This window comes from Stenella coeruleoalba, assembly GCF_951394435.1.
Source record: "Stenella coeruleoalba genome assembly, chromosome: 16".
Classification (NCBI taxonomy): domain Eukaryota; kingdom Metazoa; phylum Chordata; class Mammalia; order Artiodactyla; family Delphinidae; genus Stenella; species Stenella coeruleoalba.
This window is the reverse complement of record NC_137162.1, coordinates 52643042-52670710: the sequence shown is the minus strand read 5'-3', so window position 1 is coordinate 52670710 and position 27669 is coordinate 52643042. Positions and strand designations below refer to the sequence as shown.

The window sequence follows — 27669 nt, the reverse complement described above, 5'->3', positions numbered from 1 at the left end:
AGTGGTGAAAAAAAGAGATTGTCCCAGTGTTGGTCCAGCTTCCATTTCAAAGACTGGAACCTTGATCTTATATTTGAAGGACAGGGCTTGCTTAGTAATAGAATTATTTATTTTTTTAGTATTGTATAAATAGTTTGTGGATACAGATATTGCAGCAGTTTAAAATACCGCACACCCTCAATCTAAGCTCCCTGTACCCAAAGGGTATCCTCTCTGTAAAATACTAAGACCATCAAAGTTTGGGCAAACTCCACAAGAATACTAACTTCGTGGGGGAGTCAATGGGGAGCCACATTCCCTGTCTTATACCTTTTAACACCCATCATCCTAGTTCCTAACTATTTTGAGAATAAACAGAGGTAAAATCAACCTTGGAATGACTCTAAGTTTTCATTCTCACCAATCCTTAAACACAGACCAGACTCAGGTTTAGCTCCTTATACAACCCCCTCCTCTAATCCCTACCCAAACTAAATAAGTTAAGGCCAGAACTAAAATTTGGAGGGTTTCTGTAAAACCTGAAAGCTTGTACATTTTTAAACTATAAAAAGAGAGCAAGTTTTCCCTGGTGGTGCAGTGGTTAGGAATCTGCCTGCCAACGCAGGGGACACGAGTTCGAGCCCTAGCCCAGGAAGATACCACATGCCATGGAGCAACTAAGCCCATGCGCCAGAACTACTGAGCCTGTGCTCTAAAGCCCGCAAGCCACAACTACTGAGCCCACGTGCCACAACTACTGAAGCCTGTGCGCCTAAAGCCCGTGCTCTGCAACAAGAGAAGCCACAACAATGAGAAGTCCCCGCACGGCAACGAAGAGCAGCCCCCGCTCACCCCAACTAGAGAAAGCCCACGCACAGCAACGAAGACCCAACACAGCCAATAAATAAATAAATAAATTTATTTATTTAAAAAAAAAAAGAGCAAATGTGTTATTAAGTTTCTGAAGTCCAAGTCCCCCTCCATCCTTCCCTCCCCTCAAGTTTAAAGCCCCAGAAACAGGATTAAATCAGGGTACGATCCCAAAGACGCCTTCTGATTCAGCTGATAATCTGACTTCCTAGATCTCTTCAAGTTGAATCTCAAATGCAGCATTACTGAATTCTTAAGGGTCTAAATACACATCAGTGTTTTTGTTTTTTTCCGTGGATGGCCAACGGCCAATGGTATCTAAGGATAAGGCTTATTGGCTGGCAATGTGAATCTATTACTTACAGTCATAGACTGGTCCACAATAACAATGAGAAGCAACCTTATAAATCAGTGTAATTTAAAGTATGATCCAAGGGGTTTCCCTGGTGACACAGTGGTTAAGAATCCACCTGCCAACGCAGGGGACACGGGTTCGAGCCCTGATCTGGGAAGATCCCCCATGCTGCGGAGCAACTAAGCCCGTGCGCCACAAGTACTGAGCCTGTGCTCTAGAGCCCACAAGCCACAACTACTGAAGCCTGCGCACCTAGAGCCTGTGCTCCACAACAAGAGAAGCCACCGCAACGAGAAGCCTGCGCACTGCAACGAAAAGTAGCCCCTGCTCACTGCAACTAGAGAAAGCCTGTGCGCAGCAATGAAGACCCAACACAGCCAAAAATAAAACAAATAAAATAAATAAAATTTTTAAAACAGTATGATCCATGATTAACTGCACCAGAATTCAGACAGGGGTTTGGGGAAATGAATATTATTGGGCTCTACCCTATATTACTAAATCAAAATCTCTAGAAAAATTTCTGGGCATCTGTATTTGAAAATGTTCCTCATTAAATTTTAATAGTGGAAATCCTCAAACCACTCTTCTAAGTCATCTCATTCTTTAGATAATATTTGGGCACATATGCACAAACAGATGTACATATATAAACATAAAAACATTCATTTTTCCTTTTGTATAACAGCTTAAGCAAATAAAACAATGCTACACTTTGCTTTTAATCGTAGCTATAAATCTTTCTGTGTTATATATGTTTAATGTGCTCTGCATTAGTACAATCTGATGGTTTTCTAACTTATTAGTAACTTCCCAGAACCTAAACCTGAACTGAGGGTTCAGGAGATATGATTTCTGTTGCCAGCTTTACAACTCGCCTTCTGAGTAATATCAGTTCTCAGCATCTTCATTCTAAAATGAGGGACTGGCTATCTTTGAGAACCATTATCAGTTCCAAAATTGAATAACTGAATTGAAGGTTGATTAGAAATCTGTGGTACTATACGGTTAAGAGACAGATTGCAAGACAAATGGCAGCCATCCACTCACGCTCTCGACAGAATACTAAGGAAAAATTGCAATCTCATCTGCCTAATTAATTCTCTAATTTGACTAAAAATTACATTTGATTTGATTTGCAAAGGGCACTGACACAGACCTTACCAATGGCTCTAAACGTGTGGTCTCCAAATGCTCGAAAGAAAAGAGTTCCTTATACTAAGATCAGAGTTTCCCCAAGCAGAGAAGTTTAATGCTTACGTGGCTGATTTTGATTCCAGAAAAATATGCTAAATTCAAAAATATAGGAAATACAAATATCAAGTGGTGAAGTGACAGCTTAATTCTAACCAGAAGCAACAGTCAGAGAAGGTAAGTGATTAAGAATGACAGATAAACCACAATTGAGTAAAGGTTTATTCTTCTACAAAGCTGACGAGTCCTCCCAGAGTTGTACAGGCAAACCAAAGAAGTCCATTAAGCTACCACAAAGGAAATGCATTAGAATAGAAATTTTCTAAGATTGTTTATGTGAATGCTTAGGAGATTTGAATTGTTCCTCATGGTAGTTGCTCTTAGCAAGTCAATAAATTGAAACCAAGATATATATTTGACAACAAATACATTTGTCTATCTCATATTCGTATGTGACAACAGAGCTTCATTTTTTGGATATATTAAATTGGGGTCAGAGCGGACTGAAATATCATATACTGGACACAGGAGTCAAAAACAGGACTGAAAAGTCACACCAAGAGTGCTAGGCACTGTATGGTAAGAGGAGGATGGGAACTGAGGCCAGATTCGGAACATGAGTCACAGGAATGTGCTAGCTTTCTTTCTGTTATTCACGAATACAGAGACATATTGCTGAAGAATTTCTGGCTTGGAAATGGAAACAAAAATTAGTGGCAAAAATATTCATGATACGTAAGGTGCTCTTAGATGCATGATATACTTTTCTGTATGTAGTGATGGATTTCAGGTGTGCTTAAACACATAGCGTGGTCAGATACTCTAATCTCAAGACAGTGAAATACTGGAATTCATGACACTCTTGGAATTTGGGGCTCTGGTTACCTGTGCTCAGCACCTGGTTGCCTCCCTCAGCCTAAAACCAGCTGGCAGCTGTTTTTTGTTTTGTTTTGTAAAACTGATATTTATTATCCAAATGTTCCTCATGAATCTCCAAAGCAGAAAAATTCAGACCAGTGAAGACTGAGGAACTCTGTTTGGGTCAATGAGAAATGTCACCTCTATATAAGTAACTATCCTCTGTTTCTCTCCCTCATATTATTTTCCAAGGGGTGTTAGTGAAAAGCCTTCCCCTGACTACTCCTGCATTTGAAGATGTTCAGTGAACAACTCAAACTCAAGATGTCCAAAAAGTCAACACATCATCTTGCTTTAGGTCCTAAACCCAATGTGCCCGTCTTGTGTGACAAGTAACGACAGCTCAGGGTGCGATAGAGGCATACCTGTTTTCTCCCGTGCAGCAGAAATGCTGACCTTTTCTGTGAAAACTATTTCGGTGTCCTGACTGGGATTCTTATTCCTGAGATGATTAAGAACACATTTCGAATTTCAAGTGGAACAGAGCACTTGAATTGAAACTAGGTCTAACTGACGGATGGTTTGTAGGTGAAGGAAGAGTTGGACATTCTCTAAAACTTTTAAAAATATCCACAGCTGGCTTAGATCCCAAGGATATTATGTAGTAAAGATTATGTCTAGGAAAGTGTTCATCAGGATATGACTGCAGTGTAATATTGTTAGAGGAGCTACTATTCAGCTGCCCAAGCAGAGGGATGGAGGGAAGAGGAAGCCGTTTTCTTGGCTTGTGAAGAAGGTCAATACTTGCAATGTGCCAGGCACTGTGCTAACACTTTGTATCAAGTACCTAATTATATGTTGACAGCAACTTGATAAAGTGTGTATGGTCAATTCCTTTGAATAGACTGAAAAAGAAAAAGAAAAAAGAAAATCATCTTTCCAAAATATTACAGTAAATGGATGGGACCAAGATTTCCACCGACTGTGGTGCAGTTTATAAAATGTTCCCACTAAACCAGAAGTTTTTATTTTGACCTGTTTACAATCCACGTAATCTGTCCTTCTATTACTAAATGAACCTACTGTCTGGAGATGATTTTCAATAGTCAAATGCTACAAGCAAACTTAAGAATCATACATTAGATAGGGGACCACTGTGAGTATTTTTCTGAAATGCACACTGGAGTCCAGGTTTTAGAATACACACACACACAAAATAAACAAAATATTAATGTTATTGATTGTCTTATAAACAAATTAAAAGGCTGAATAAATTTAGTCAGATGTATTCATTAAGCATGTACTAGATACAAGGATAGAGCATTAACAGGGGAAGAGCCCACAGTCCTTTCCCCAAAAAGCTTGGAGCATAACTTAAGAAGCTCACATCAGTAAATAATCACAATGCAAGGATAATATATTCAAACTGAGTTATCAACAAAGGACAATAGGAGACAGCTCAAAGTATAATTAATCAGCTGCAGAGGATACTAAGATGCCAGGGAATTCTTCAGAAAAGAAAAAAAAAAAATGATTTGAATACTGAAAAATGACCAGGTGTGATCCTAAAGTGTATGTCTGTACTGGGGGCAGGGGCATGGAGGCACGAGGGTTGGTGCCTATTTGGAAACAGTGACTGTCGATACTTGAGAATAGTGACAAATGGGAAGATGAGTGTGGGACAGGTTATGAGGTGCTCTGTATGCCTGCATCTGGATTTGGACTTCAATTTTCCCAGAGGGCAAAAACTTGTAGCTTTTTGACCTGCAGATGCATTCCGTCGGTTCAGAAGGATGTTTTTAAATTAACTGGCCACCCAGCACTCTAGGACCTATTGTCTAGACACTCCTTTTGTTCATGTTACCTACTGACCCGCCTGGCCCACAAAGGCATTTTTGGTGTGCAACCCCTGTTATGATGCATGGTCCATCAAACATTTTGAATCTACAGTGATATAAGATCTGGATTATTAAGAACATTCTCATGAAAATGTATTAAAACAAGGAAAAACAAGTTTAAGATCCCAAAATATAGACAACATGTATCCGAGCTACAACAATGGCAAAAGAGATAGATAAAAGAGCAAAGAATCTGTGGCAGAATGAACAAGATATAATGATTAATCAAATAATAATAACTGTTATAGGAAGGGGGAAATTGATAAAGTTTCAATTTCCAACTTCCTATGATCATATATAATTACATAAAGTAAAAGAAAAGTGATAAATAAAAATATTTCATTGTCATTAGTTGTTGATAAAGAGTTAACTGGGCATGGTCAGTGCAATTAAACTATCCAATGTATTTGAAATTGTGCCAGGGAGGCTGATAGGCAAAACATTGTTAAATGAGAAGTACCAATTAATTACTTTATTGGACCATTAAACATCTGGCTTGTCTTTGCTACTCAATAAAATTAAACAGTTCATTAAAAACCAATGAAACATGACAGAAAAAAATTAGAGACTTTGTTTTCTTATTTCCTTTCAGTTTACCTATGGACTAGAGGATCTTATTCCCTTCAGTATTTCCACCTCCAAAAATCTAATGGAAAGTCACAGACTTTGCTGAGTAATGGCAAATTCCATACCCCAAATCAAAATCAGAAATTGCAAACCTGTAACTCTATAGTAATTGCAAAATAAACTAAGTTGCAGAGGTCAGTAGAGAGGAAAATCCTTTTTGTAATATATGCCAGAAGACTTTCTGAAATTTATTTACAACTTCAATGTTAATGCATCTTGGCAACTACTCCTTCTAGATGACTATTTAACAACCAAATGCAGGTCAGATTATTGAATGATCAGGATCCTCAATTCACATTTTAAAAAATATAAGCTAATAGTGTAAATAGATTATTGAAGTTCACCATACTAACCAATCACTGTAACATTTATCTTCAGATAGACGTATATAAAGAGATATGTCTATATATAGATTTATAAGCTGTGAGTATTGTACTGCAGAGCCTATTTTTTATTTTATTTCTCACTTACCTTTATTTCTGAACATGTTTCTGTATCAGATTCTTAATGAGTAGACAGCATTTTATTCATTTATTTTTGAACCGTTCAACTGTTATTGTAACTGTACACTGTGCTTAGTTTTTGCAATTATAAACCCACTCCAGTGGAAACTCTTGCCCAGATATCACTGTAGTCTTACATAATTATGTTCTTTGAATGAATTCTGAGAAGTCAAATTCCTTGGTTACTAATAGGTATCCAAGGCTTTTGTGCATGTGGCCAAGCTGGGAAGCATTATCTATTGAATTACTTTAATTCGTAAAAATATTAATTGATTAATTAAGAATTCCACCCATGAGTATCCTGGGAAGATGAAGTGGTGGCATAGATCCTGAATATCCCCAAATACACTTATTAAAGCAAACAGTAAATAGACAGCAAAAACCGAAGACGTGGGAACAGCATTTACAATAAAACTACGTTACACCTTATAACCAAAACTCTCAAATTATAAGCAGAAGACAAACTGCCAGTCGCTACAAGGCGTACATGGCATCAGGGTCCGTGTGAAGTGAACAAAAGGGAGCCGCGAAGGAGCTGACAGACGCGAGGATAATAGATTCTCAACATAGCCCATTAATTCTTACCGGATCACATGGCCGACCAATTGGAGAACAGCATCTGAAACTGGGGGCTGGTACCGGCGCTTCTAATTCAAGCTGAGCACAAGGAGAATGGAGACGGGAGAGGCTGGACGGTTGTTTCCAGTCTGTTCCCAGACGGTCCCAAGGACTGACCTCCTGGGGCTCCTTCCTTGGAGGGCACTTTAGGGATCCACACTCAGAAGACGCGGTTAGTTGTGGCATTAAAACCCGTCAGGCCAGAGATAGTACTGAAAAGGAAAGAGAAGGTGCAGGTAAAAATGAGCCAAGTAAGAGTCTGGAAATGCTATAAAGCAGTCCACCATGATTCTGAAGTCTTTGTTCCCAAGAAGACACCCACACCTGTACTGAGGCGGACCTACTTTCTTTCGTTTTTCCGCACCACAATCGTTAGTCCATGCCCACAGCATGCTGGCTTAACAGAAACTAAGGCAGACGCCACAGAAACAAAACCACAAAACCTGCGGCCCCAGACCGGCCCGAGAAGGCAACATTCAACTGCCCTGAACCGGTTCTAGCCAGCGCCTGCGCAGATGAGACGCAAGGGCAGCACCTGCGCAGATGAGACGCAAGGGCAGCACCTGCGCAGATGAGACGCAAGGGCAGCACCTGCGCAGATGAGACGCAAGGGCAGCACCTGCGCAGACGAGACTCGGAGCGTCCGAAAGTTGCCTTTGCCTCTTTACCATGTTAGGATCTCCGCCCAAAGCGGAAATTTGGACTTTGCTAGGCACAATTAGCGCCGCGTGCAAGGGAGCCCAAAGAACTGCACATTCTCTGGCTGTTTCTAGGAAATTGCTATCCCTTTCCCTGAATTCTGATGGCGTACCCACCTCTTACTGTAAGGCCAACTGGCCCGAGTCAGGGGAACACAATCAGATTCACAGGTTGCATCAGACCGAAATTCTCCGGACCACCCAGTTCCAGAAACTGCCCTGGAGACATTCCGGACCACCCAGTTCCAGGAACTGACCTGGGGACTTTGAACCCAGCCCGGCCTTCCCGCCTTTCGAGGGGCGGGACTAACGGTCCCCCAGGATACCCGAAAAGACCACCAAATAAGGAATACCCTGCACCCTCCCAGATTCACCACACCCCTTTCCCTTCTTCCCCTATAAAATCTTGCCCAACCCTCGCCCGGGTGCGACTTCTCTGGCCCCTTTCTCTCGGACCAGTGAACCTCGCCCGGGAGCGCTCCCTAATAAAGCTCACTTGAAGCTTTCCTCTGTTTCGCGGTGCTGTTTGTTAAGATCCGACCTTACACTTACCCCTTTAAAGTTTCCCTCTTCTGGGTTTCCCTGGTGGTGCAGTGGTTGAGAGTCCGCCTACCAATGCAGGGGACAGGGGTTCGTGCCCCAGTCTACGAAGATCCCACATGCCACGGAGCTGCTGGGCCCGTGAGCCATGGCCGCTGAGCCTGCGCGTCCGGAGCCTGCGCTCCGCAATGGGAGAGGCCACAGCAGTGAGAGGCTCGCGTACCGCAAATAATAAAAAGTTTCCCTCTTCTCTCCTCTGGGGAGGTCTTTAAAGCATGATCTCTCCCTTCCCAATTCCTTGATCAAGGCATAAACTTTTTCCTCAGCTTTGCCGAACCTGGCCTCCTTCAACTGGCGCGAGCTGCGCGGGGCAAGGGAAGGACCTAGTTGGGGGTCCTCCTGACCCAAGACGGTCGGTTACATCTTCATGAAAAGAACAGAAGAGGAGCTCCGAAAAATGAGAAAAGCTCTTCTGAAGTACGCCTCCTTCCACAAGTTAAGGATAATTCATTTTACAAAAGATGAGCAATAGAAAAGTACTGAGGTCAAATTCCACACTAAGTTAACAACAGAAAGAGGAGAATAATAATAACATTCCTATGTAAAATTAAAGAACACTAAAAAGACATGTCACAGAAAACATCAAAATTCACACCTTAAAAGTGAGCTAAAAGACATTAAGAAAGCTTACAAGACGTGACAGAACAACATATATCATAATTTTAAAACCTCAAGTGAGATGACAGAAGTCAGAAAATAATTATAAATAAATGAAAATTCTTGAATGGAGACTGAATTAGAAAGAACACAGGAGTGAATAAATAGACAATGCCTTAAAAGAAGGTGGAAAAGGGTGAAATTTTTAATAAGCAGAAAGAGAAAACAAAAATTTTGAAAGTTACAAATAATATACTATATCCATCTTATGAATAATAGGAATGCTTGAAGAATAAGACCAAATCAAGGGAATAAAACAAATATTAAAACTTGTAATTCACAAAAAATTTCCTGAAACTACAATATATATTAAAGAGCCCACCCCATGTTGATAATACCAACCTGGGATGAATACCACCAGCTATATTCTAGTAAAATTTCTAGTAAAATTTCTAGTAACGTACCCAGAAGTTTTACTAGAATATAGCTGGTGGTATTAGAAAAAGGAAATAGAAAAAGGAAATAAAAAAACATCATTTCTCACCAAGGGAGAAAAAAAAACAAGATATTTATAAGGGAAAGAAAATTTTATTATCATCTTATGTTTCTAAAGTGGCATATGAACAACATGAAAAAACAGAAATATTTATACACTAAAGGAGAGAAAATTTGAAGCAAGTGCTTTATATCCAGCAAATGTGACTTTCAAGTCTAAAAACCACATACAAAACAACTGTTATTAATTAACATATAAAACTTTGGTAATATTGTTCCCGTGAGCACTTCCTGAAGAATCTGTTAGACAATGAGCTTAGGCAAACAAAGCAACTTTAAAAGTTTTTATAAGAACTAGTGATGATCATTAAACATAGTTACTTATAGAACTAAGAATAAATTGGGATTAAAAAGAGAGTACAGGTTGTCATGGCTACATGCTCAGGCAATGTAGGTATTATACAAGTACGAAAATGGGGGAGAATTGGGAGAGTATATGCAAACAAATGTTAACTCCTTTTGGTGTATTGTTGGTGGTAAATGAGCAATGTTATTCTGAGATGGATATGTGTGTGTAAGTGGACAGAAGGTAAATGTGTAATTATGAAATGTTCTATCATCCATTGTATCCTTAAGAACCAGAATTCTCATGAGATACAGACACAATACAAAAGAAGTTACATTAAAATCTCTCTAATCCTGAATGTGAATTTGGAGTATCGATATGAATTTATGGGGGGGGGTGTGTCTGTATTTTTAGCACGTATAATTTATTTGTTCTAACAACAGAAGAGGACTAGAAATAATAATTAACAACCCAAAAGTAATGAGGAACCCTAGTGTCTGGATTATGATTTTGAAATACCAAGTACTATTAAAAAACCCAGGGCATCTTAAAGAAAGAGCTGACTCCATGTCTGAGGCAGGAAATGTAAATTTTCACATAACAGGAAACAAGGAAACTCTCAATAACTGCTATGGTCATGTCAAGATCTAGTTAGAAGAGCCTTTGACTGGTCAGAAATTGGACAATTTGAGCTCCCAAACAGCTAATAATTTTGATTTATCAAAACCCACCAAATGTGTTTAAATCAGTAAATTCATAAAAATATTAAAACAAAAGCTAATAAGCCCCCCTAGGAAAATGACTGGAAATAAATCCATTATGTAAAAGAAGAAAATGCAAGAAAGTATCAAACATTTTTCCTGCCTTTTCTTTATGAATTATACCATTGGATAATCAAATAGTAGTAGATAAAGGAAAGTGTTATTTTATAAAAATAATTCTAACTAATAAATGAAAAAACAGTTATAAAAGTTGAACATCACCATGTGGCATCCTCCCAAAGGATTACTGGACTGTGGCTTTGTCTAGGCACTGAGTCACTAAAATCACAAAAGACAGATATCCAAAGTTTTTATCCTTCCTTTAGTCCTACCAACTGAGGATGCAATCCTGACTGAGGATGCAATCAGCAATATCAAGACTGTAGGAACCTACAGGTTAAAAGGCCAAGATTTTTAACTAGTAAACTATAAAGAAAGGAAAGGGACGGGGTGTAGGGGTGTGTGTCGGGGTGGGGGGGTGGGGGGAGGGGGTCCTGCCAATGAAAAGATTCTTACAAGTCAAAAGAGGTCAAAAGAAAGAATTTCTGGAATGACTGGCAGAGTTCAATGGCTAGGCTTGTATTGTGCTTACAAGGGTGTTTGTTTTATAATATTCCACTAAATTAGACATTTGTATGCTTTTCTAAATGTTTGTTTTTACATTAAAAAGGTTAAAACAAAAGGAAGGATAAAACATTCTACCCAACATATGTGGGATTTTTTTCCTCCTACCCCAGGACAATACTCGACATGTTATTTTCATTTTTCTTCTTTCTCCTCCTCCTTCCTTTTCCCTCTCTCTGTCTCTCTCTCAGTCTCTACTCTGTTTTGCATCTGATAGTTTATTGGAAGCACATGTATTAATCTGAATTTATCTGACTGCAAAAAGTGAACATTTTCTCCTTTGTTTATTATAATATTAATATTTTTAGTTTTTCCTTTGAGAGATTCTCCTCTAAATATCCTTGTATCTATTTATTAATTTCTAATTGACTTGGAAGAACTCTTTTAATATCAAGGTTGTTAATCTTATGCCTAATCTATAAATTATTTATTATTCAATTTTTCATTTTATATAGGATAATTCATTACTCACTCAAAATATTTATATTAGATATAGTTAAATTTGTATATTCACTTTAATTATCCTGTTTTTCTTTTATGCTCAGAAATTCTTCCCTCACCTCAAAATTATAGCAATGTTTGTTCATATTTTTTCTCATTCTTATATGGTTAACTTTTCCTTTTTATCTTTTTAAGGCATCTGTAATTTATTTTAATGGATGATTTAAGGTTCAGAACAACAAAATTATGCTCTTCCAAAGAGATAGCCAATAATTCCAACATAACTTTTTCGAAAGTCTATAATTCCCCCCCACTTGTATAAAATGCTCTTTTTTATCCGAATGTGTATTTTTCTCAAATGTGAAGATCAAAGCAAAGTTTTTAGATAACTATAGCTGGCATTATCTCTAGTGTTTATTTTGTGAACATTTAACGAAGCATGATGCATATAATGGACAGAAATTATTTAATGGATGTAACTAGACCTCAGATGGAAAAGCATCTATCCCTCAGAAGTATCCCTGGCCCTCCCAGTCACCATCCCTCTCCCATGGTAACTCTTAATAACATCTTGATCAGTTTTTGATGGTTATGTAAATGAGATCTTACAGTTTGTAACATTTTACACCAAGACTCTTTTGCTCAAATTTAAGTTTTTAGATTCTTCTTGTTGTAGTATTCTATGTAAGAACATGTCATAAATTATCTATTCTACAATTTCCAATTTTTTTTACTATAAATAACGCCACTGCGAATGTCACTGTACATATATTTTGATAAACATATGTCTGCATTATATGGTTATTCATAACCTTTCAGAGTGGAAATGCTGAATCGTGGGATCTGTAAATATTGTCAAGAAGTGTTTATACAAAGTTACACACCACAGTTATGCTTCTTTTGATGCTTACTGGTGCTCTAAATCCTCACTATTATTTGGTGTTAGTCATTTCATTTTAGGCATTATGCCATTGCGGTTTTAATTTATATTTCTGTGATAACTAATGAGGTTGTACACCATTTTTTAAGTTCATCAGCCATTTGGATAGATCGCTTTGTGAAATGTCTTTAAATCGTTTGCCTCTTTTCTCTATTTAGTTGACTGCCTTTTAAAAAACTTGATTTGGATGTTTTCTTCACATATCAACATTTTGGATAACATTCTTTGTCAGAAATTGCAGGACCAAACATATAATCTTCAAAAATGAAATAAATTTTTTTTAGGTATTTGATTTTTAAATGCTATTTTTAACTGGCACTATTTCCTAAATTTAATTTTCTTTTTGTTGATTACCAGCAAATTTAAATAAAATTGATTTCTTATATTGACATTTTATTCAGTTACCTTGCGAATTCACTTAGTCCTACGTCCTAAGTGTAGATTCTTTTGAATTTTGTTCATTCACATTCATGTCGTCTGGAAATAATGACAATTTTATTTCTTCCTTTTCATGACTTTTACTGTTTGTTTCCTGCCTTATGACAATAGCAAGGAACTATACTGTATTGCTGATAAAAGTTATGATAGCAAAGAAAAAGCTTTCAAAGTTTTCAATGAAATTCTTTTTTTATTATACCAAAGAATTTCCTTTCTATTCCTAGATTACTAAGAGGTTTTATAATAAATAAATGTTGTAATGGTTATATGCTCTTTTTATTATAGCAAATGTTATGATTAATTTTTTTAAATATAAGCTAATATTATATTCCTTAAAGGAACAGAATTTCATGTGATATTTCTTTTAATTCATACTGATTTGATTTGCTAATATTTTCTTTAGAAAAATTTTAATTATATTTAAGAGAAATTGGCCTATAGGTTTCTTGTAATATCCTTGTCAAATATTGGTATTAAGGTACTTCTGGCCTCATACAATATGTTGGGACATGTAGTAGGTTGAATAATGGCCCCCAACAGATATTTCCATGTCCTCATGCCTGGAACCTGTAAATGTGACCTTATTTGGAAAAAAAAGGTCTTTGCCAGTGTAATTAAGGATGTTGACGTGAAACCATCCTGGGTTTAATGCGAGCCCTAAATTAAGGGAGAGTTGTCTGTCCAAGAAAACAGGAGAGAAGACCATGTGAAGATGGAGGCAGAGACTGGAGTTACGCTGCTACAAATCAAGGAACCCCTGGGGCCAAAAGCTGGACGAAGCAAGGTGGGATTCTCCCATACAGCCCTCAGAGAAGGTGGCCCTGCTAACACCTTGATTTCATACTTGTGGGCTCCATGGCTCTGAAAGAATGATTTGATTTGTTTTAAGCCATCAAATCTGTGGCCATTTGTTATGGCAGCACTAGAAAATAAACAGAGGAAGTGTTCCCTCCTTTCTTATAATTGGAGTTTGTATAAGATTGGAGAATATTTCTTGCTTAAAATTTGAAAAAATTCATCCTGGAAGACAAATAGACTGAAGGATTAATTTCTAGAAACTATTTCTATTAAAATTCTGTTTCTTTGGAAGATGTAAGATACTTTAAATTTGATATTTAAATTTTAATGAATTGGACATGTTTTCCTCGGAAAATTTCATCTAAATTTTCAAATTTATTGCTCAAAACATCCTCCATTATACCTTATTAAACTTTTAAATTTGAGATAAGCAAAGATTCACATGCAGTTGTAAGAGAAATACAGAGAGATCCATATACCCTTTTTTCAGTTTCCCCATATGGTACGATCTTGAAAAACTACAATATTAAACCAGGATGGTGACATTGATACAGTCAAGATACAAAATATTTCCACCACATAAAGTATTTTTCAAGGGCTTCCCTGGTGGCACAGTGGTTAAGAATCCACCTGCCAATGCAGGGGACACGGGTTCGAGCCCTGGTCTGGTAAGATCCCACATGCCGTGGAGCAACTACGCCCGTGCACCACAACTACTGAGCCTGTGCACTAGAGCCCACGAGCCACAACTAGTGAGCCCACGTGCCACAACTACTGAAGCCTGCACGCCTAGAGCCCGTGCTCCGCAACGAGAAGCCACCGCAATGAGAAGTCCACGCACCGCAACAAAGAGTAGCCGCCACTGGCCGCAACCAGAGAAAAGCCCACGTGCAGCAACAAAGGCCCAACGCAGCCAAATAAATAAATAAATTTTTTTAAAAAGTATTCTTCATTTTGCTCTTTTAAAGCTATACCGACTTCCCTTCTATCTTCACTTTTGCCTTTCAAGGCAGCCTCTAATCTGTCCTCCATTTCTATAATTTTGTCATTTTTTAAATGTAACTTCAAAGGAATCATACAGTATATAACTTCAATAGGATTTTTTCACTTAGTATAATTCTTCTGATTCATCCAGGTTGAACTATGTATTAAAAATTAATTCCTGGGGGCTTCCCTGGTGGCGCAGTGGTTGAGAGTCCACCTGCCGATGCAGGGGACACAGGTTCGTGCCCCGGTCCGGGAAGATCCCACGTGCCGCGCAGCGGCTGGGCCCGTGAGCCATGGCCGCTAAGCCTGCGCGTCCGGAGCCTGTGCTCCGCAACGGGAGAGGCCACAACAGTGAGAGGCCCGCGTACCGCTAAAAAAAAATTAAAATAAACTAAAATTCCTTTTTATTGCTTAGAGGCACACCATGGTATGGTAGCAAAGTTTGTATGTTTAATCAGTTACTCATTGAAGAATACCTGCGTTGTTTCCAATTTGGAGCTGCTATGAATAAAGCTGCTACAAAAATTCATGCACATGTTTTTGTGTAAATGTAAATACTCATTTCCCTAAAATAAATGACCAAGAGTACAACTGAAGGGTCATATAGTAGTCGTATAATTTTTTTTTTTTTTAAGAAACTGCCAAAAGGTTTTGCAGAGTGGATGAGCTGTTTTACATATCTAACAGCAATGTATGAGTCATTCAGTTTCTTTGCATCCTGACCAGCGTTTGATGTTGGCACTGTTTTTTAGTTTAGCCATTCTGATATGTGTGTAGTGATATCACACTGTGGTTTTAATTTGCATTTCTCTAATGCCTGTTAAAGGTCTTTTAATGCACTCATTTGATATCTCTATATCAACTTCAGTGAAATTTATGTTTATATCTTTTTACTCATTTGTTAATTGGATTTTCTTTTTTTTACTTTTGTGTTTTGAGAGTTCTATATTCTAGATACTAGTGATTAGTCAGATATGTGGTTCGCAGATATTTTCTCCCACTCTACAGCTTATCTTTCCACACCATTAAGAAAATCTTTTACAGAACAAAAGTTTTAATTTTGATGAAGTGCAGTTTATAAACTATTCTTACAGATTGTGGGTTTGGGGTCAATTTTAAAAACTACTGATCTATCCTCAGATCCAGAAGGATTTTGCCTATATTGCTTTCTAAAAGTGTTTTTTAAATTTTCACATTGTACATTTAATTCTGTGACCCATTTTGAGTTAATTTCTATATAAGGTGTGAGGTGTAAGTTGAAGTTCATTCTTTGCCTATGGATAGCCAACTGCTCCAACATCTTTGTTTAAAAAAATCCATCTCTTCTTCATTGAATTGCTTTTGCACCTTTGTCAAAAATAAGTTGGACAAATTTGTGTACTTCTATTACTGAGACCTTTATTATCTTCCATCACTGTCTATGGTATGACTTTATCAGTCTGAATGAAATATTGAAACATTATCTCTCTTTAGTCCATTTGCCCTCCCCATTTACAACTGTCAAATATATTCTCTACATACATTTAAAATCACATGAGACAGAATTATAATGTTTACTTCAACAAACATAATTTTTAAAATCCAAGAGGAGAAATGTTATTGTATATTCTCATATTTTTGCTTACCATATTTTTTCTTCCTTATTAATGTTCCAAAATGCCTTCTTTCTTCATTTCCTTCCTGTTTAAAGAATTCATTAGCCTTCTTTTTGAGGAGGTATGCTGGTAACAAATCTTAGTTGTCTTTCATCTGAGAATGTCTTGGTCTTCCCTTTACTATGGAAAGATATTTTCTGGGCATAGAATTCTGGGTTTGAAACAGGCAGGAAAGGGGCAGGGCACAACCTTTAAAAGAATGACATAGCCCAAGGACAGGACATAAACTGATCAGAACCAAATAGGTCCAAGATGGCGGACAAGTCGAATTCCACTAGACCTTGAGCCTCAGTACATGCTCATTGCAAAACATCAGCAAGCTAAATGACACACCCACAGGCGTCATGACAGTTCCAAGGCAGACCTTAAAGGTCAAAAAGTGGGTGGTGGGGCTTCCCTGGTGGCGCAGTGGTTAAGAATCCGTCTGCCAATGCAGGGGACAAGGGTTCGATCCCTGGTCTGGGAAGATCCCACATGCCGCGGAGCAACTAAGCCTGTGCACCACAACTACTGAGCCTATGCTCTAGAGCCTGCGAGCCACAACTACTGAGCCCGTGTGCCACAACTACTGAAGCCTGTGCACCTAGAGCCCATGCTCTGCAACAAGAGAAGCCACTGCAATGAGAAGCCACTGCAATGAGAAGCCCGGGCACCACAAGAAAGAGTATCCCCTCCTCTCTGCAACTAGAGAAAGCCTGCACCCAGCAACGAAGACCCAATGGCAGCCAAAAATAAATAAATAAATAAGAATGTTAAAAAAAAAAAAAAAAAGCAGGTGGTGGCCCAATTCCTGGAAATCCCCAACCGTTCCCCCAAATAGCTGGAATACTCCGCCCTCCGTTAGCCTATGAAATTACCCATCCCTATAAAAACTGACAATGCCATACCCTGGCGCCTCTCATGGCCCACACACTGTCTGTGGAGTGTGTTTCTAAGTAAATCCACTTCTTTTTTTTTTGTTGTTGGTGTATGATTCTTTTAATGTGTTGTTGGATTCTGTTTGCTAGTATTTTGTTGAGGATTTTTGCATCTATATTCATCAGTGATATTGGTCTGTAATTTTCCTTTTTTGTAGTATCTTTGTCTGGTTTTGGTATCAGGGTGATGGTGGCCTCACAGAATGAGTTTGGGAGTGTTCCTTCCTCTGAAATTTTTTGGAAGAGTTTGAGAAGGATGGGTGTTAGCTCTTCTCTAAATGTTTGATAGAATTCACCTGTGAAGCCATCCAGTCCTAGACTTTTGTTTGTTGGAAGATTTTTAATCACAGTTTCAATTTCATTACTTGTGATTGGTACGTTCATATTTTCTATTTCTTCCTGGTTCAGTCTTGGAAGGTTATACCTTTCTAAGAATGTGTCCATTTCTTCCAGGTTGTCCATTTTATTGGCATAGAGTTGTTCTTACCTATCAATTTGCCTCTTGCTGAATTCCTTCTGCATTGAGACAAGAAGAACCTGAGCTTCATTAAGTCCTGAGACCAGGTGTGTGATCTCAATTAAAAGACCATGGGTTCAAGCCCCAGTCTGGGTTTTGGCTGGGTTCCAGTTCTGGCTGGTGGGTTCAAGTCCCAATCTGAGTTACACGGTTTCAGGTTGTCAGTTCTTTTCTTTCAGTACTTAAAAAATGTGCCACTTCCTTCTGGTCTCTATGGGTTCTGTTGAGAAATACATCATTCAAATTGTTTCATAGGTAAGGCATAATTAATCTCTTGCTGCCCTCAAGATTCTTCTTTAACATCTTCTCTGATTCTGACCCACATGTCCCTCTCATATAAGGATAACAATGATTGTATTTGGGCCACCCAGATAATACAGGGTAATCTCCATCTCAAGATTCTTAATTTTTTCACATCTACAAAGTGTTTTTTGCCATGTAAGGTAGCATATTCACAGGTTCCAGGGGTTAGGACATGGACATCTTTGGGGGGAACCATTATCCTGCCTACCACATTTTCCAACTTATTTTATAAGGCAGGAAATTCCATGATCCCGAAAATAGGGAGAAAAAACACCACAAAAATATCCCCCAGAGCCAAAATTTAAAATATTTTATAAAATATTAGCTAGGTGTATTCCCAAGATATAAAAAGTGTATATGCAATAACCAAGTAGTTTTTCCCAGACCAAGAATGACAGGTTTCATTAAACATTCACTAATCAATATAATTTAACATATGCAACATTAAAGGAGCAAAAAACATATGATCATCTCAATAGATTCACCAAAATAAATTCTTCTAGCCAAGAGACAAGACAAATTTTAAAATTTAACTTAAGTTGCTATTACTAGAAACAAACAAAAAAATAACAAAACATTATTGAGAACCAAAGCAATTGAAATATATAAGGCTAGAAAAGTCTAGGATATTTAGGACAAAATAGAATATAAATTTAGTAAGCCTTGATAATGTAAAAATAGAATTTTAAAATGGGTAAGAGACTTAAAGAAGTGAGGGCACAGCTCTCATCTTTCATAGTGTGTATTCCACATAATATAGTCTAAATATGATAAATAAGGGAGCAAACAGTTTAAGTATATTATTCAAATGAATGTAATTCAAAGCCAGAAGAAAAAAACATATGATTATAGCAATATAACCAGGGAAGATAAGCATTTAGGGAGAGAGAATACTGGAAGATTAAAAGCACCGATTTTATATTTTTTATTGAAATTGCAAGTAAATTCACACTGATTAAAGTTAATAATAAAGAAGTTTAAAAACTATATATCAATATATTTACATATGAAAGTTATAGCTATAAATAAAAAAGGGGCTATAAATGTTTTAAACTCTAAAAAGGAAAACAAATACATAGAAAAAAAGAAAAGAAACTCATATGACACAACAAAGTATAGTATGTAAGTGGAATATATGTTCCTCAAAAATGAAACAAATGAAAATGCTAGAAACAAAGACTAAACATATTTTCATATTAATAAATGAAAGTAAAACTTTTAAAAGTGAAAGGAATGCAGATAGTGTTAAAATATACAAAAATAATCTGAAACAAAAGATGTCATAAATGTTTAAAAGCAAAGAATAGACAAAGACAGAACAGATACTTATAAATGAATAGCAAGGAACAGTCATGATATTAAAATCAAGGCAAAAAAAAAAAAGGAGAAAAACTATTAGAGTCAGTCCTTTATGATGCGTAAAATAGATATTTACAGATTGTTATAGACTTTTATTCTTCATTTTCAACACCTCAGAGATAAATTAGAGTACCTAAAAGAATAGAGGTGTGAAAAGATATAATAAATATGGTCATTTTGATTTATATAGCATGTATGTGTAGAATACACACACACACACATAACTAGCATGTTCTCTAAAAACAGAAGTATCTTTTCAAACACACATGGAGACTGTTTTAAAACTGACCTTTTAGTAAATAAAATAAAATATAATAAAATGACAATTCATAGGAAAAATATAACCCAACATATTTTAAAACAATACAGTGAAATTTGCAGTTCAATGGGGAAACAAATAAACCCCAATATTGGAAATGTTTATAAGAAAAGAATCAAAATTTAATTTGCAAAATCTTTATAAAATGATGCTAGAAAAAATATTATGGAACAGATATTACGTAGTAAGTCTGTTTTAATCAGCTCTTCCTCATAAACAATCCTCCAGCCTCAGTGACTTAAAATGACAATTTCCTCTATAACTCTTTTTTCATGTAGGCTGCAGGTCAGTTATGGCTCTGCTCTCAGCTGCAGCTTTGCTCCAGACTGTGTTTCTATTCAAGTTTTAACCAAAACATTCCTCTAGACAAGAGCAAAGTTGGAGGAGGTGATATATAGTCTTCCCACCGTTGGCATAGCAATATCATGTCACATGACAATGGGTGCAGATTTCTAAACCTTTTACAGGGAATGGGAATAGTGAATATTTGTGAATATTACAAATTCCACAATAGTTAAAGCAATGTACAAAGGAAAATGTATATTAATAGATAAGAGAAGAAAATGTGTCTATAATGTGGAAAAATCATTCGATAAAAAAATCAACAAACATTCATAATGGAACTCTTGGCAAATGAGGAATAGAAGGGAATTTTCACAATGTGCTAAGTGGTATGTATGAAAATTATAAGGAAAACAACTTGCATAGGGATCAAAATTTACAAGTCAGGAACAAGACAAGAAGGCTACTGTAACTACTTCTATTGTCTACTAGAGATTCTAGCCAATAAGGAAGTATGAGAATTGGAAAGAAAGAAACAGTTGTCTTCATTTCCAAACAATATAGTTATCCACATTAGAAAATATAAAATAATCTATACACTGCTTAAGGTATTAAAAAAATTTGGCAGGGATGGTAGATGAAAGATCAATATACAAAATCAATTAGGAAATATACTAAACATTTCATTCACAATAACATAATATCCACAGTGGGTCTAAGAATATCCAATAGAATACATGCCAGGCTTTAATGGAGAAAGTTATAAATATGAGGACACAGGGTCAAGCGTAACAACAACAAAAAGTATGAAAAAGAAAAAGAATGATTTGCCCTGCTATTTACTATATAAATAGTTTTTACAAAGATATGGTAATAAATACAGTTTTTTTCTTTGTTTATTTATAATCAAATAGAAAAGATTAGAGAGCCTATAAAACTTATGCATAATCGGAAACTGATATATGGTAGAGTCATTATCAGTGGGAAAAGGGACTATTTTGACCAATGCTAGGACTACTGGTTTCTTAAGTGGAAAATTCTCTTAAAAAATTAGATTCATTTTTCATGTAAAACGTGAAAATATATTCCAGATAGATAATTAGCATAAATGAAAAGTAATTAGCATAAATGAAAAATAATTCAAATAAAATGAAAGTAAACATAAATGTTTCAAATAAACATTTAGTAAATAAAATAAAATATAATAAAATGACAATTCATAGAAGAAAGGAGTTTGATATTAGAATCTTTTGTCATTAAATGCTTAATATACATGCATAGCTATGCTTTTTTCTAATATATCTAATAATCATTCAATATTTCTAAACAGATCCTGAACAAGTTAAATATTTTCATACTCTACCCACTTAATAGTAACAAATGCCCTTATTTTTCATTAGAGTTTCTGTTTTGCATTTAAAACAAGTTTCTAATTGGTTTTATTTTATACCCAACTATTTTCACTTTAGTTCTGCCTACTTTTTTCTAATAAGCAGCTTTAAATTATTTTCTAGGTTCTTATACTAGTTTATCTTCTTCATCATCTGGTTATTAGTTTGTCGGTTTTGTTGGCTATCTCTCTTAGAGTAATATGTTAGCTCATGTGTTATAAATTTGATTGAAATTCTCTTTTTTTTCTCCCTCATTACCTTTCTATGCCCAGTTTTGTGATCCAGGTAATCCAGGGCCTCCAATCCAAAACCAGATTTTGACCTGACATTAAAAAATAAAATACACAGTAAACTGTCCAATTAATAAACTGGAACACCACCAAAAAAATGATTATCCCATTTCTTTCACTAGCCCATCTTTTTATGTCCTTGCTCAGAGGTAACAAGTATACTCAATTGTGAGTACTTTCTTTCTTTCTGTTCTTCATATAAATATACATGCCTACGCAATAAATTATTTAGATTTTCTCATTTGAAAATTGTATATAAAAGATATCATGTAATATAGCTCTTCTCTGACTTTCCTTTTTATGCAATATAATACTACTAACTTTAACCATGATATTGTATGTGACTGTGATTCTTTTTGATAGCTTTGGGTATTGCATTATAAGAATATGCCATTATACATATTGTGGCATCCCTTCTCTTTTCTGTGGATGTATGTTGCTTCCAGAATTTTTGTTATTATTAGCATTCTTGTAAATGCCACATGTTACACATATGCATATTTTTTTTCATCAGTTTATACCCAAGAATGGAATTTCCAAGTGTATGATACATGAAAGTTCAGCATTACAAAGAGTTCTAGAATAGTTTTCAAAGCAATTGCACTAATTTAAACTCCCATCAATAATGTGTAGGGGGATCCTGATCCATGAGTCCTCTAATAATTGGCACTGTCAGGCTTCATTTTGAAATTTTATTTTTAAAAATGGAATTTCATTGGGATCTTGATTGATATTTTTATGGTTCTAATGAAGATAACATTTTTTAAAAATGTTTAGCTATGTGTGTTTTCTTTTGTTTGAAATGCTGCTCATTTATTTTGCTGACTTTTCTATTCGATTTTTCTTATTGATTTTAAGAGTTATTTATATATTTGAAACTAATCTTTTGTAAATTATACATTTTAAAAATCCTTTCAGAATTTATAATCTTTTACTTTCTTTAAAGTAAAATGATAAATAGAATTCCTTAACATTATTATATTCAAATTTATCCATTTTATGGATAATATATTTATTTATAATAAATTCAAACTTGTTCTGGAGATTAAAGCAAGTTGTCAAACGACAAGCACATACAAAATTAAAATCCATAAAATAGTGAGTTCTTTGTCAGAGCTCTTGCTTAAGCAATGAAAAAAGGACACAGACAAATAAGGAAAGAGAAAAAAAATGTAAGAATCTGCAAAACTGTCTACTCTTTCCAGCAATTTAAAATAATGAGAATTAATATTCTGTGATTATTCCTTATCAACTATCAAAATAACCAACATTCAAAAAATGAAAATATTCACAGTGGATGAGGATTTATTGAACATGGAACCTATTACTTTGCAGCTGGAAGTGTGGTCCATAAACCAGTCATGTTGGCATCACCTGAAAACTTGTTAGAATTTCAAAATCTCAGGCCACACCCAAGACCTAAGTGAATCAGGATCTGTATTTTAACTACATCCCCAGGTGACTCATATGCACATTAAAATTCAAGAAGCACTGGCCAAATACTCTACTTTTGAGACTACAATGTATTACAATGACTTTGGAAAATAATTTAACAATATTTTCTTTTTTACCAGTAAGAATTTTATTTATTTATGGCTGCATTGGGTCTTCGTTGCTGCATGCAGAGGCTACTCTTTGTTGCAGCGCGCAGGCTTCTCACTGCAGTGGCTTCTCTTGTTGCAGAGCACAGGCTCTAGGCGCACGGGCTTCAGTAGTTGTGGCATGCGGGCTCAGTAGTTGTGGCTCGTGGGCTCTAGAGCACAGGCTCAGTAGTTGTGGTGCACGGGCTTAGTTCTTCTGCGGCATTTGGGATCTTCCCGGACCAGGGCTCGAACCCGTGGCCCCTGCACTGGCAGGTGGATTCTTAACCACTACGCCACCAGGGAAGTCCAGCAATATTTTTAAGGTAAAGTACCTACACAAATCTGTTCGTGGCAGTGCTATATATTATAGGAAAAATATCTCAAATGTATGGAAACTGCTAAAAATCAAACCATCCATGTGATTATACCTTTATCTAGCTAATTAATACAAATTTATGGATAATGCTTACATGACCAGCTACAAAATTACATATACAGTATAACAGAAGTATGATTAACACTTTTTACCAGTAAATTTTATGTATATATTTCACAGATTATTTTAATAAAGTTTAATGGATGGAAGTGGTTTTAAATAAAAGAATACTAAGAGCCCAACAAAAATATGGAATTAAATGTACTGTATGCGGTATTAGTGCTGGATCGTTCTGTCTGTCTGGGAGTCTCCCTTTGCTTTTCAGACATTCTGATTTTTCAGTCTCACAGTCTACTTAATTAGTCTGTTGGCACTTTATCCATGTGTCACTTACTGGTTCTTGGATTACATTCTTCCTCTTTGTATGACACTTCTCACTGCCTTCCAGGCAACAGACCTTACTAACCTTGGCTCCAAGATGTAAACATTGGTCCTATGCCCTCTCAGGAAGCTCTACTGATGAGGCATGATACCCTAGGCACCATTCTCTTTCTGGATTAGGCACTTGAGTGCCGTACCTGAAAGAAATTGGTTGCTAAACCCAAAAGAATGGAAATATAATAATGTTATTTATTATCAGGCTTGAGAAACTAAGATCAGAAAACCAGGGTGAATGGTGCTCTATCTGGATCTGCAGAAATTAGTCTAATTCTGAATAAGGCCAACTTTTAAAATGGGTCATTACATTCTACTTCATGTAGACCACCATTCACACTTCATTAACCATTGGACTGGATCTAATTTCCCTCTCTTCTTAATTAGGCTGGAAGGTTTTGTGCCATGATTTATGGGGTTTAAGAAAATCTGAGTCCTCTTAAATTATGGGGTTGGACAGCAAGGATTGCCTAACTACGTAAGAAAAACCAGAACAATTCCATAAGCCTTTCCAACTTAGCTTTTTCCCTCTTTAAATAATTGACAAGAACTTTCACACTAGACAGGCTTTTTCAGCTTCTGCAGATCTAATAAAAGTGAATGAAGACTGTATGGCCACAGTAAAGCAGAGAAACAGACATAAGAAAACAGTTCAACAGCTGATATAACAATTCTTTCTGTAGAGAAAGGACAAATGGTCATAAAAAATAGAGGCTATAAAACAACGAATGTGCTAACCTTTTTTTTTTTTTTTTTTTGCGGTACGCTGGCCTCTCACTGTTGTGGTCTCTCCCGCTGCGGAGCACTGGCTCCGGACGCGCAGGCCCAGCGGCCATGGCTCACGGGCCCAGCCGCTCCGCAGCATGTGGGATCTTCCCTGACCGGGGCACGAACCCGTGTCCCCCGCATCGGCAGGCGGACTCTCAACCACTGCGACACCAGGGAAGCCCCTGTGCTAACTTTTTAACATCATTTCTATGGAGCAACGATAAATGAGGGTTTTCCATTTACAGAAAAATCGCTAATACTTTCCAATGATATTTTATGGTTAGGATGTGCAAATTTATAGGACTTACTCCATTGTTATTAAGCCTTCTGTTTAAGGCTGTTGCCTACATATCTCCAGGGTTTGCACAGTGAGGAAAAAGAATTTCCCTTTCACAATGCAAGAAGTTATCTCAAGTAACTTATAAGTTTCCATCAGCAGATTTCATTGACACTGATGACAATATTCAGATCAGATACAGGAAGGAAAGCACACTGTAATGGGAAAAAAATCAACCAGACCAGGAGTCAAACTTATACAGAACAATTCTCTCCCTTATTTTTCTCTCTCTCTCTCTCTGTCTCTTTCTGTTTCTCACACACACACACACACACACACACACACACACACACACAAAGCTGTGATAACTGATTTGCCAATTTCTTTACATTTTTAATAACTTAAAAAGCAGTAGTGTATTAATGTGTGATTGTTATAAAAATTTAGAAAATAAAGGTATTCTAAAGGGAAGATGAAATAAAAATCGTTTAAAATGCCACCACTCCAGAAATAAGCATTATTAACATTTACACACATATTTTTCAAGATGCATATACACACTTATGGGATTTTATTGTAAACAATATTTTGTACACATATTGACTTTTTAAATACAATAATAAAAGTGTTTTATGTTCATTAAACTATACATTATTATTATCAAGAGTTGCATATGTTTCATTGTGTGAACGTATCACGCAGTTCATAATTTCTCAAATATTTGACATTAATACCCTTTCTAGTCTTTAACACTGTTGGTGTACATTTGAATCAACACTTGATATTAACATTTTTTAATTTTTAAATCCTCAAGATAAAAAAATATGTGGATTATTTTAGTTTAAATTTTTAAAGAATAAAAGTGTACATTTTTGCTCTTTTATTATTATTTTTGTGAATGTCTATTAAACAGTTCTGCCCATTTTTCTACTGATTATGGTTTTTGGTGTGAAATTCATGGATTAAAAATACTAATTCATCACTCATATTGAAAAAGTAATACGAACACAAATTTATGGCCAATAAGAAAGTAGACATGCGTGATCTCTGAACAGTGAAGTAATATTTTGGTGAAAATTCTTCTGTTTTATGACTGGACATATTTTTCTAAGGGAAATAAACTCAAAAGAAAGAAAAATATGAGTGATCTGTTGAGAGTAAAGTAAAACTTCGGTGAAAATGCATCTATATTAGTATATAAAATAGGCATTTAAGGAAAAAAAAAGGCTCTATGTAAGAAACTCCATTAATATTCTGAAATGACAATAAATATTTGAAAATGTAAACAAAAATTCAATATTAAGAACAGAAAATGATTAAAAAAAAATTGCCAAGAAAAGAAATCTCAGAGGCTACATAATATGGAGACAAAGCCTGGAGTTTGAGATCAAAATAAAGAGACTTGAGTTAACTTCCAGACTTCTGGGTAAGACCCAAGCAAGGTGACATCAGTTGTAACAAGTGTACCACTCTGGTGGGGGACGTTGATCATGAGGAAGGCTATGCATATATGGGGGCAGGCAGTAAACAGGAAATGTCACAATCTGCTGTGAATCTAAAACTGCTCTAAAAAAATAAAGTCAAAAAATAATAAAAAAGGAACAATAAAGAAGAAAGTTAGAGAACTCCCAGTATGGATTTTAATATTTTTTTTAAGGTTACAGTAATCAAAACCACAAAATACTGGTGAAAGCATAGACAAATGAATTAATGGAACAGAATAGAGAGACCAATGACTGCAAACAATGGAAGAATAAAATTAAAAATACATTTACAATACCACCAAAACACATAAAATTTTAGAAAAAAATTTAATAATAGACATGCAAAACTAAACACTGAAAACTACAAAACATTGCTAAGAGAAAGTACTATCCAGTACATAAAACTAGAAAGATAAAATAAAGACAATAAAGATCACGAAGAATTACAACCACCTCTATTTGCAGGTGGCATCATGTTTACGCAGAAATTTTAGCCTCTACAAATCAACTAGTAAAATTGAAAAGTGAAGTTAGTAAGGTCACAGAATGCAAAGTTAATTTAGATAAATCAGTTGTATTTTATGCACATGTAGCTAGCGATGGGAAAATAAAATTTTAAAACATGTACTGAAACATACAAATTACTTAGGAAATGGGCATACAATGCCCATAACCATCATAAACAGTGCAATTTACAAATTATAACATGCATTTTTATAAAAATTAACAAGCTGATTCTAAAGTATATAGGGAGGGGCTTCCCTCATGGCACAGTGGTTAAGAATCCACCTGCCAATGCAGGGGACAAGGGTTCGAGCCCTGGTCTGGGAAGATCCCACGTGCCATGGAACAACTAAGCCCATGCACCACAACTACTGAACCTGCACTCTAGAGCCTGTGAGCCATAACTACTGTAGCCCGTGTGCCACAACTAGTGAAGCCTGCGCGCCTAGAGACTGTGCTCCACAACAAAAGAAGCCATTGCAATGAGAAGCCTGAGCACTGCAACGAAGAGTAGCCCCCGCTCGCGGAACTAGAGAAAGCCCGCATGCAGCAACGGAGACCCAGTGCAGCCCAAACAACTAA

The 27669-nt window shown here is 36.3% G+C and overlaps 1 protein-coding gene across 7 annotated transcripts in view; it reads right to left on the bottom strand.

Moving 5' to 3' along the window:
• Positions 1 to 27669, bottom strand: part of LOC307174904 (uncharacterized protein) — a 636196-nt gene that overhangs the window by 548783 nt on the left and 59744 nt on the right. For 6 of the 7 annotated variants that reach the window (XR_013824198.1, XM_079899421.1, XM_079899418.1 and 3 more), the window contains exons 1-2: positions 7247 to 7393; positions 6870 to 7114 (exon numbers count right to left, since the gene is read on the bottom strand). Coding sequence is in view for 5 of the 7 variants with exons in the window: in XM_079899418.1 (XP_079755544.1) it covers positions 6870 to 7088 (219 nt within the window). In the remaining 2 variants the exon portion in view is untranslated. Of the gene's footprint in view, positions 1 to 6869; positions 7115 to 7246; positions 7394 to 27669 lie in introns of those variants that run through there. The other variant, XM_079899417.1, reaches the window with a different exon arrangement.